At 39.2% G+C, this 12,211-nt stretch overlaps 2 protein-coding genes across 3 annotated transcripts in view; one reads left to right on the forward strand and one right to left on the reverse strand.

Annotated features, from left to right (window-relative positions):
- The window catches only part of USP46 (ubiquitin specific peptidase 46), a 59,422-nt gene that overhangs the window by 22,187 nt on the left and 25,024 nt on the right, over nucleotides 1-12,211 (reverse strand). For both annotated transcript variants that reach the window (XM_036892506.2, XM_057502225.1), the window contains exons 3-4: nucleotides 11,308-11,521; nucleotides 9,687-9,916 (exon numbers count right to left, since the gene is read on the reverse strand). In XM_036892506.2, coding sequence (XP_036748401.1) covers nucleotides 9,687-9,916; nucleotides 11,308-11,521 — 444 coding nt within the window. The remainder of the gene's footprint in view (nucleotides 1-9,686; nucleotides 9,917-11,307; nucleotides 11,522-12,211) is intronic.
- Nucleotides 7,573-9,096, forward strand: LOC118916021 (COP9 signalosome complex subunit 3-like). Its single transcript, XM_036892505.2, is given in 2 exon segments — nucleotides 7,573-8,140; nucleotides 8,143-9,096. Coding segments are annotated over 2 exon segments (1,209 nt in total). The 5' UTR covers nucleotides 7,573-7,593; the 3' UTR covers nucleotides 8,805-9,096.

Genomic DNA, 12,211 nt, shown 5'->3' on the forward strand with positions numbered 1-12,211 from the left:
GAGGATCTGAATAAACCATCAAACACCATGACCTACTGACAATTATAGAATACTATACTCAATAACTACAAAACATACATTCTTTCCAATGCAGTGGTTCTCAGCAAGGCAACTTTTCCTTCAAGGGGACATTTGGCAATGTCTGGACACTACTGGCTTCAGGGAGGTAGAAGCCAGGGATGCTGCTGTATATCCAATAATGCACAGGGCAGCACCCAACAAAAGTTACCCGACCTAAGAATTATCAACAGGGCTCAGAGACCCTGTTTTCAAGTACATTTACCAGGATAGATCATGTGTTAGGATACAAAACATGTCATAATAAATTTCAAAAGTTTGAAATCATACAGAATATATTCCCTAACTGTAAGATTAAGTTCTAACTTGGTAACATTAAGATATTTAGGAAAATCCCAAAAGTTAAAGAATTAAACAACATACATTGAAGTAATATATGAATCAAAGAAAAAAAAATCATAAGAAATTATAAAATATTTTGAACTAATAACAAAGATATCAACATTTGTGGGATGTAGCTAAAGCAGTCCTTACAGGGAAATTTATAGCTTTAAATGTGAATATGAGTAAACAAAAGAAGAGGGACTATTTTTTCTGTCTTAACTGCTATATCCCTACTACCTAATTTCCATCATTTAGTAGATACACAATAAATACTTACTAAATGAATGAATACATAACTAAATAAAAGATTGCACAAACAGCTATCTAAATGCCAACAGTGGCATCTGGCTGGTAGAATCATGAATGACTTTCTTTTTATGCATTCCCATGTCTGATTTTTTTAAAAGAATTCATATTTTTAAATTAGTAATACAGGTATTATATTGTTTAATTAACAAAACATTTTTAAAACCTAAATGGCCCTTATGCAGAAAAAAAATGAAAGTATTATAGCCAGCTGAAATAATATATAATTTAATAGTTAGGACCAGGTTCTACTAAAGCTTTTGTACTTGAAGTGGGCAAAAACAAAGAAACATTGTCTCCTGTTAGATGTAAATCTTTTTCTCTACTTAATTGTTTCAGGTAGAAGGGAGAAAGATAACAGTTTAATTAACTAAAGAAAATTACTATAATTTTCTCAATTCCCAATGTAAACTATTTCCAGAATTACGAGTATGGGAAAGCACTGCTGATGTGGATCAGCCACACCAGGGATATCAAACCATGGCACTAAACCCTTCCATTTGGATTTTTCTCTCCCCCTGCCTCAGACTGATACAGTCAAAAGCAGTGAGTGATCAAGCATTTTTTTTATTTTTAATTTTTTGCCTTTCTATCTTACCAGAAAACTGCCAGCAAATAAAACCATTTTCTTCCCACACACAAGGATCTCATTCTGGTCTAGGAGAAAATACAACTTGTCTCCAAGGAAACATATATTCACTAAGACACCAATACTCTCAGCAAATACAAGCTACATCTTATTCTCTTCTCCCCAATTCTGGGGATGGGATTCCCCCAAAACTAGTCTAGAGAGGGAAGAAGGGACCCTACTCACTCTTCTTTTTAATTAATTACACATTAATTAATAGAACAAGTTAATATACAGGTCATACATATAAACTGAAAGTTTTTCTAAGTTCCTGAGTAATTAATATCACATGTAAATGTGCTTCTAAATCCCCAAACTTATTTTCTTCACTTAGCAAAAAAGGTGACCAGGCAACACCTCCATACTGCCCAGCCAGGAACAGAAAACACACTGGCTTGGAGAGGTGCCCAAATGGCAGACTTAGGAAAGCTGGCAGCTGCTGCCCACCTAAGTCCTGGGCACTCAGAATCTGCACTGAGCGAGTGATCTCACCTCGCCACATTGCCCACCCACCTATCCACACCATCGCTCCTCTTTTATGAAGGACCCAGAAGCTCTACTGAATCCATTTTTATCTCTGCAAACAAAGCAAGAAGGAGCTGTTATAATTGGTACTTAATAAAGCAGTTCTTTAGACATTCAGCTCCAGTAACAGATATAAATGTGTCTTAAAGCCACTGCACTGAAAACCACAGGTTTGCAGAGCAATAACTCAGTTTCAACAGAAAGGGGGAAAATTAACAACAAAATTAAGCTCCACCTGGCCCAGAAAATCTTAGGAACCAAGCAAACAACAGCCAAAGGAGCACTGAGGCTGAACTGGAAAACACCACACCTCAATTCTGAAGTGCCTTGATCAAGGTTATCAGGGAAAGTCACTCTGAATTACCCAGTTAAATAGTCTCTCCAAGTCTACTGCAGAATGGAACTGTTTGTCTCCATAAATCCCTCAGTTGACATTTGCACTGCAATCACAAGCAATGTCTACAAAGGGTGAGACCCAGGGGGAAAAATATCATTGTTTCCTGAAAGCGTGAGGGCTGGCACAGAGTTCTGCGCAGCTGGAGGCACTGGCAGCTACAATGGTAAGGCTCCCCGGGGGTCTAATCTGCTGCTCAGGATCTAGTGCAGTTTAATACCACTGTGAGATTTCCCAAAGTGGGTCTGGGAAATTCTGACTGAAGCACCATCTAAGGGCTGCTTGCCCTGGGCAGAGGGCATTACTCAAAGGGGGCCCCCTATTTCTCATCCTGTGAAGGAAAACTTTAACATTAGATCTTCTTTTACACTAAGTCCTCAGCATTTTACAGTAACAAAAAAGCCTGTGGGCTATGTATTTTCTTAGAAAGTAGAGGGCTTTTCTAACTATTAGAGCTTTCTATAAATGGAACACATGGCATGGGGAGATTGAGTTTCCCATCTCTGGTTAGGGTCCAGATGCTGGTGGCCAACTGGCTAGGATGTCATAGAAGGGACTCAAGCACTGGCTGAGAAAGGATTAGATGATTCCTAAGATCCTGTCCAGGAATCTTAGAGGGTCTAAGAACATGGAGGTGGTCACCTAAGTAATGCCAGAGAAAAAACACTCTTGTCTCAAATCTAATCATTTCAGAGGATTAAAAAGTGTAGGTTTTTCAGAGTGGGCTATCCATAAAGACACACCCACACACTATCGTTCACGTCCATGAGCAAGGTATAAACAGTTGGAAGCTCCTTATAACAAACTGTATGGTATCATCTAAAAGATTTGGAGGAACTTTGGGCACAGGCTTCCCATCCATGGTAACCCTTCAGGAAAAAAACAGGCTGTGTAGAGCTTCTGTGATATCTGAGGGTCCAATATTTGCCTTTGGTGGGATCAACGGGTCTGTTTCTGGGCAAAAAATAAACTACAAATGTGAGCCTGTCATCAGAGCCTTCCTGAAAAGCCACACAGAGTACAGCAAGATCAATTTAGTAACTGTGTTAATAAGATGACTGAAAGGAATAGACCAGCTGTACAGTCTGGTGCAAGTTTCTTGGCTAAATGTAGAAACATGATGCCCCATTGCTGCAGTCCCTGTATCATAAGCTTACAGAGTGCCCTGTACTTCTCCCTCACTGCATTTTGCAGTTGTTAACTACAAAGCTAAATACTCATTCTCTTATTAATGTTTGTCTTCTATGTTGTAAGTTCCAGAAAGGCAAGGCTTTCAGTGTCTATACCGTTACACAGCAAATATGGGGGAAAGCATATTGAGTGAACAGAATACTCATTTTTACAGCCACTATATTACCAAAGTCATGCCATCTGAGACCAAAAGTATAGACAAAAATGTAGAGAAATGAGAATGCTCATATACTGAATGTGTAAAATGGTACAATTTTGAAAATTAAAAATTTATTTTCTAATGAAGTTAATGATACATATGACCTAAAAAATCTACTTCTATGTATATATACTAGAAAAACTAGGATGATGTACACTAGATTATATATACTAGAATGTTCACAGCAGCATTGCTCACAGCTGCCCCAAACTGGGAACTACAAGTATCCACCAATAGTAAAATGGATTAGTGAACTGTGGTATATTCACATAATGGAAACTAAATGGCAATGAAAATGCACGATTAAGGATCGTGCACAACACAAATGAACTTCACAAGAACACTAAGCAAAAACCAAACAAACAAACAAACAAACAAACAAAGGACATGAGAGAATACATACTGTGTGATTCCATTCATAGAAGGATCACAAACAGGCCAGAGTCAACTATTTATTTTTAGGGATGCAAAGATAAGTTACGCATTCTACTAAACTCTAAAGACCAGGTAGATCAAAGCTCATACAAACTCTTCTAAAGATGAGGAAAGAATTGGAGGCCACTCTGTACTTTGGGCAGTAGAGTTACTGAAGGAGGGCAAGAGGAACAGCAGAAAACCCAGTAGGAAGTAACTGCAGTAGTTTAATGTAGTTGAGACTGCCATTCAGTAGCTGCTGAGGGGACTGAGTTCCGGTGGGAACTGTCGGGGTGAAGAAAAGCACAGGATTAAAGAGAGATATGACAGACGGGACATGGTGACAGAATAGATGAGAGGTGAGATGAGGGTGGTGTGAAGGAATACTTCCTTATTAAAAGAAGGAAAGAAAGAAGACTGAAAATCTGCAAATTACTGTATTTACAATGTAAGCCTAATTTTGATGTTCCAAAGTACATGATGTTATTCTACAATTAAATTCAGCATCAAAAAGAATAAAAAACTGCAGTGGATTAAAACATGTGAAAAGTTAAAACTCATGAGTTTATCACAAAACAATAACACAAAAGACGGAAAGACAGAGAAAGTGTTCTAAAGGTTCCAGCACTGTTGGGAAAGTGGTAAAAAATGAGCTAAGTCAAGGATGCATACTGTAGCGTCTAGAGTAAACTTTACAAGAATCTTTAACAAAAGATGCAAAAATAAAAAAGGAGGGAGGAAGAGAAGGAGGGAAGGAAGGAAAGAAGGAAGGGATACTTCATTGCTATAAAAGAAGGCAAGAGAGAAAAAGGAATGTAAAATGGTGAGTTAAATAAAAACACAGAGTAGGATACTACAAACCTACTGCCATTGTACTGTACGTCTTAGACAACACCATGGGATGTTTCCAGAATGTGGGAAATTCTACAGGACAAACCAGCCAGTTTAACAAACAAATTGCAAGGAAAAAAGGAGGGAGGGGGTGGTTACCTATAGATTAAAAGACATACTTGCCAAATACAATGTGTGGACGTTTAGATCATGATTTGAATGAACAAAGTGCTAAAAAAAAAAAAAGACCTAACCAGAGAAACTTGAATACTGAGTGAATAATGATTAAAGGAATTATTTTTAGGTGTGATAATGGTATTGCACTTAAGTTAAAAGATTTCTTTCCTTTAAGAGGTACATAAAAAAGAAATAAAAAAACTACAAATAAAATTACAAATATTACCTGGGATTTGCTGAAACATAGGCCAGCCTGTCAAGGTTGGGCGGGGGTGTGCGAGGGGAAATGATCAGGATGGGCCAATGTGTAAATGATCACTGACCCCAAGTAACATGCCTATGGGATTTATGATACTGTTCCACTGCTGTATTCATTTTAATTTTACTGTAATATAAAATATAAAGGGACAGAAGGAGAAAGGGAGGGAGGAAAGAGATAGACAGTTAAGTATGTATAGAAAATGCTTTGGCAGGATATATTTCAAAAATGTTTAAGTGGGTTAATGTGATCATAATTTTTAGACAATGTTACAAATTTATCATCTCCGGATAAGGAGATTACTGGTAACTTTTAGTCTCTTTGTGCTTACCTATGGCTTCTGATTGTTTCTTCAATGAACAAATCAGAATGTTGATTCAAAAATACTTTAAAAGGGCAGAAGAAATATGCCAAAAACGAAGAGTTTCCAGCTTAAATCCACATTTCTTAACCATTTATGGGTCCCAGTCTCTGCAGAATCTGATGGAAGCTACTGTCTCTCTTTCCAGAAAAATATAGAATCATATAGAATTTCTCATATGTCAAGAAGTTGAGAACCCTGATAAACCTACAGATTTTCTGTGTTGTTAGTAGCCATAACAAATAACAGCTGACATTTACTGCATTCTTGCTAGATGCCAAGCATGGTTCTAAGTGCTTCCTTACATGTTAACTAATTCTCCCAGAAACCATGTAAGATAGGTGCTCTCATCACCCCCAATTTATAAATGAAAAGAGTGAGGCCAGAGAGGTTGAATGATCTGCACAGGGCCCCACAGGTACTGAGTGGCAGAGCCAGCATGCAAACTAGTTCTACAGGCTCTTAACTACCATGTTATGAAGTCACTCAAGAGTTAAAACAGGCCCACCGGGCCACCCCGGCCTAGGCCGGGGCACGGGCAGCAGGCGAATCCTTTCTGGGTGCCTTGGCCCTGAGGCGCCTGGCGGCCCTCCGTTGCCTCATTCCGCTTGGTAGGCCTCTGCGCCTGTTTCAGTCCCGTGGAATGAGGGGGGAGCTCTCGCTCGCAGAGCCCCATTTCTGGGGGTAGAATTGTGACCATGATTACTTTGCCATTAATTTTCATGCTGTTTGGTTCATTCATCTCATCACCTGAATAGAGAGCCCTGGGCTCATAATTAGTAACTAGCTGCTGGCTGTGGAGGCCTCTCTAACCGCTCGGTTTCTTCAGCTGTGAGATAAAAATTAGTCCCTACTTCACATAGAGTTGTTAGGACTGAACGAGAGAAACCATGTAAAAGCATTTGGAACAGTACCTATTAGATGGGGCACAACAGATACAAGTTACTGTTAACGGTCATTGATATAAAGTTCTAGGAACTGCTTGACCTTGGACATCACCTTTAATCTGTTGAGTCTTATCTCCCATTTGTAAAAATGGAGGGGTGCTGTCCACCTCACTATTGTTGTAAGGCTTAACTGATCAGGTGTGGAGCGATGCTTATTGAAATACTTCTCCCTCGTTTCCTTTATTATTAATAGAAACTAGGTTCATGGGTAAGGCAGAGACTTGCAGTCTCTATGAGTGAAGAAACCATTCATTCATTCATTTATGCCATGAACACTTAGTTTCTACCCCCGGGATGTAGTGTGTTTAGAAGATTTGGGTTGGGGTCCTGTCTCAATCACTCCATGTGCAGAGCCACTTACTTTCCCTGGGCCAACTTCTCCTTTGCAAAATGGAACTAGGGCTGTTGAGCATCAAATGGGGTCACTTACCTAAAAGCTTCTATATACATGCTCTGTGCAAGACACTGTTTTAGGAAGAGTCTGCCAGGCAAAGATAAATATCTTACTTTAACTGCCTGTGTCTTCTGTGCCTCATGCTCACTGCATAGTAAATGTTTCCAAGTTTGTTTTCTCTGCTTTTATTCAGTTTCCTAACATGGACCTTTTTGGTGAGGGGGCATCACAATCTCCAACTTTCTCTGGAGGAAATTCATTGGTCATGTCTCAGGTTGGGCTCATTTCAGATGCACCATATGGCACTTAAACTTACTTCTGACTCTCTCCTCTTGGCCTGCACTAGCTAGCCTGTGATTTCATAATGACCCAGCTTTTAAGTCTCAACTCTTCATTGGTTATTTAATTGGGGAAAAAATAATGAACTGAAATGTTTATGTCTGGGTGTCTCATATTGCTGTAAGTGTATTTAGAGTAGTGAGTAAGAAGAAAAAAGGGCAAATTATTTAACTGGAAGATGCTAGTTCACACCTACCAGTGATATCTGTAATACAATGATGGGCAAATGACTCAGCTTTGTGAACTGATCAACAAGAGTGGAGAGCTCCTTGCAAAGAACTTATCCCATCTGGACACTGTGCTTGGGGCTCTGGATGTACAAGAGCACTCCTTGGGCATCCTTGCTGTTTTATTTGTGAAGTTTTCTATGCCCAGTGTTCCTGACTTCCAAACGTTATTCTCACAGATTCAGCTTTTCATCAGTACTTGTAATGGGGAGCACATTCGATATGCAACAGACACTTTTGCTGGGCTTTGCCATCAGCTAACAAATGCACTCGTGGAAAGAAAACAGCCCCTGCGAGGAATTGGCATCCTTAAGCAAGCCATAGACAAGATGCCGATGAATACAAACCAGCTGACCTCAATACACGCTGACCTGTGCCAGCTTTGTTTGCTAGCTAAATGCTTTAAGCCTGCCCTCCCATATCTTGACGTGGACATGATGGATATCTGTAAAGAGAATGGAGTTTACGATGCAAAGCACTTTTTATGTTACTATTATTATGGAGGAATGATATATACTGGGCTGAAGAACTTTGAAAGAGCATTCTACTTTATGAACAGGCTATAACTACTCCTGCCATGGCTGTCAGTCACATCATGTTGGAATCATATAAAAAGTTTATTCTAGTTTCTTTGATATTACTTGGAAAAGTACAACAGCTACCGAAATACACGTCTCAAATTGTGGGTAGATTCATTAAGCCTCTAAGAAATGCGTATCATGAGTTAGCACAAGTTTATTCAACCAACAACCCCTCAGAACTCCGAAACCTGGTGAACAAGCACAGTGAAACCTTTACTTGTGATAACAACATGGGACTGGTGAAGCAATGCTTGTCCTCTCTTTATAAGAAGAACATTCAGAGGCTAACCAAGACCTTTTTAACACTGTCGTTACACGATATGGCAAGTCGTGTGCAGTTATCTGGACCTCAGGAGGCAGAAAAATACATCCTGCACAAGATAGAGGATGGAGAAATTTTTGCAAGTATTAATCAGAAGGATGGTATGGTCAGTTTCCACGATAACCCTGAAAAATATAATAACCCGGCCATGCTTCATAACATTGATCAGGAGATGCTGAAGTGCATAGAGCTGGATGAACGGCTGAAGGCTATGGACCAGGAGATCACAGTAAACCCCCAGTTTGTGCAAAAGAGCATGGGATCACAAGAAGATGATTCAGGAAACAAACCACTCAGTTACTCTTGAAACCAACATCCACCCTGAGTTAAAGGGGAGAAGCTGTCTCCTTGGCCAGTGGTGGTAGGAGGGCAGCAGGGAGGACCAAGCCTATTTCACCTGGACACTAAGAAATTATATTTTGTTTGACATCTTCAGTCCTATGTGCTTTCAGAAAACCATTCTCTCTGCAAAGAAAAGAAAAAAAAAATCTCAAACTTTAAAGTCTGTTATGGATTTATTTATCCTCAGATTAATGTTGTTATTGCATTAAATCTACCTTTTTGTTTAAAATTAAAAAAAAAAAAAGAGTTAAAACAAATAACTAAGCAAATATGACATCCTGAACCATGCTCTGGAGCACATGTCTTCACATTCAACTAACACCAAGTGCCTACCATGGGCCAGACTCACCCAAACACATAAGCTCACCCAGCCCTCATAACAGTGCTGGGAGGGACTTGCCCCCAGCACCCAGCTAACCGCTGTTGAGTCAGATGACTGTCAAGCCAGTCTTCTGACTTCAGGGTCACCTTACCACAGCTGATTCCCTTTATGCTGGGGAGGTGGTCTGTTCTAAACCCACATGACCTCCTCATGACCAAAATCTTTCATGATAACTGGAGGGGTTCCGGTTCAATAGCTCAATTTGTGGACCCTAAAGTCTGCCCATGACACAAAGCCATCCAGTTTGGGAGATTTCCCCTCATCACTCTACTTTAGCCAGCTAAGACATTTTGGATAGAGACATGCTTCCAAAAGTTTGCACCTGATGTTCATATTCATAAATAGAGATGTCTGCATATATTGATGACAACTGTCAGGTACTATAATACCACACTGCAGTCATGCACAACACAGCCTGTACAGATATGCACACGCACAGTACACGAAAACCCTCCAAATGCTTACAGTTTCACAGTTCAAGCATCGAGTTTCATTGGTGAGCGTTCCCTGAAAAATCTCATGGACCCAGGTGAGTTCTGGTTTATTATTTTCTGCAGGTTCATTCATGTTGCCATTTTTTAATTTTCCATTTTGCTTTTCCTGTTTCTTCTCTTCCTGTAGGATGTCGGCAATAGTGTTTAGCAAATAATTTAAAAATTCATGAGCATCCTGTTGCATGTAGTTATCAAAGAGATCTGGGAAGAAAGAAGGTCATTATTTCAATCTCTGGTTCTTGAAAAGCAAACAAAATGCTTAATTTTACATGCCACAATTCAATTTTTATACTGAAAGAGTGCATAGGTAAGGAATATATTCTGCTCTGTTCTGCAACTTGAATGGGTAAGTTTTAAATTAATTTTTGTTCTTTTCCATTTTTTATAACCCAAGAACTACATTTTTTGTTATCTCTCTAAAGTCATCATGAATATAAAAAGCTACCAAAATTTTCATTTTCTATAAAAAAACAGAAAAATAACAGAAATTACTTGATAAGTTTCCTGATAAAATATCAATATTTAATATGATGTGGCTACCAGTGATCAATTATTCATTCTGTAATTTATCCAGAGCTACTGGGGGCTCTTCCCAACGATCACATTAAACCCTGGACCAGCCTGGAGGCAGCTTACATGAAACACAGAAGGGAGATGAGGGATGCATGTGAGAATGTATCTATCTGATAGTGTTCTGAAACCAAATACAAATGACTCCAGAAGCCTACTGCTGTCGCCTGCCATAAGGACAATCAATCAAGAGACGAATGCAGCTGTGAAACTTCATTATTAATCATGTTCTCAACAAGACTGGGGAGTGCTCTGCTTCATTCTCAGATTATTTTTATTCTGGTAGGTATAAACTACAACTTTAAAGACAGCAATCAAATTAAATGAGGTTTTATAAAACAAACATTTGATTAACTGTGCAAGTCTGTTGGGGCAAGGCTGAAATCTAGAATAAACACAAGTTGTCATATCAAATATACCTATAGTCATAAAAATTACCAACACAAAACTTCTGGAATAACCTAGCTTCTGCTCCCAAAAGCAGAGACAAAAAAAAAAAACAAGAAAGAATTCATGTGACAGCAGGACATTTTAATCATATAAAGATATCATTTCTCATCTTTCAATTGTCTTAGAAAAATAAGTCAGAGATAATTGTTTTTTAAAACAGCAGAGGCTCTGATTAGATAATATGCATTTACTTTAATCACTTATGACAAGTGTATAAGATAATAACTATTTTATTCAATTAGTGCGTTAACCTATTTATTCGGATCAGTGTTCTGCTTAGAAGGCCGCCTTAGGCAGTTTCTTCTTACAATGATCCTATCCAGAAAAAAACTCTTCCCAATGTGAAGCAATAAAAAGGTCATTCCAAAGTGGGACAACAAATCTAAATTTTGTATTTTTTAACCTGCTTTTTATATGTACTGGAGGAAAAGAAATTTCCTTAAAAAAGGTTATTTGAGTAGTGGCCATACTACTTTCCCTTAAAAAAAAAGGGGGGGGATTCATTTTGAGGATACAAAGAACAAATCTCCTCACTTCAGACCCTTAAACAGATTAACCTCCATACTACTCACCATTCTCTTTTCTCAACCTCGAGATGAACTTCTTTGGTGGGATCACGCCAACCTTCTTCTTCTGCGTGGCAATGCTGTGGAAAAGGTCTGCCAGACACGTCAGCAAATTTTCCTTCTTCTTTTGCTGGGCCTTGTATGCCAACACGTTCTCACGGAATGGCCGGCAGAAGTACAATGCCTGGAGCACGGAGTTACAGTAGCATGTGTTTCCAAACTGCCAAAGGACAACAGGGATGGTTCAAATCACGGTCTGGGGACATGCCACCTCTGGAGTGGCGGAAGGGGAGAAGGCTACCCTCCATAAACCAGCCCAGATTTCCCAGTGTCAAAGTCCTACTTGCCACATTAGGAAACTGGTAAAGCACTCTAAACCCGTTGACTACCTGACCAACAGGGAAATAAATACAAGTTTACATAAGCGTGGTGCCCCCTCCAGTCCCTAAAACAGTAAGAGGCACTTTGCCCTGATTAAAAAAAAGAAATAAAATCTAATGAAACCTTCTTGTGCTTAAAAAGAGAGAAGAAAAAAATCGACATGATATGGAGACCCAGAAAAGTAGCTGGATAAATAAGGATGCCACATTGCAACACATCAAAACTCCTATGACAGGGATAATAAAACAGCAAATCATAAAGAAATTCAGAAACTAGGAACCACATGCTCACAGCTGTAACAGCCTTAACTGAATGGGGACTCATTTTAGTTTTTCTCTTTCAAAATTCAGTGCCCCTGCCCACTGGTTTCAGACCACACATCCTCCCTCCAAAGCTACAGAGTAAAGGCACCTATGCATTTACTTTAATCAGAGCAAAGGTGCCTCCCTACGTGATCCTACCAACTGTCTCCATTCATGAGTCCTAAATCACCATTTATCTTCTTTCTGCCAAGGTGGCAATTGTCCCA

Source organism: Manis pentadactyla, chromosome 5 (genome assembly GCF_030020395.1).
Source record: "Manis pentadactyla isolate mManPen7 chromosome 5, mManPen7.hap1, whole genome shotgun sequence".
NCBI lineage: Eukaryota > Metazoa > Chordata > Mammalia > Pholidota > Manidae > Manis > Manis pentadactyla.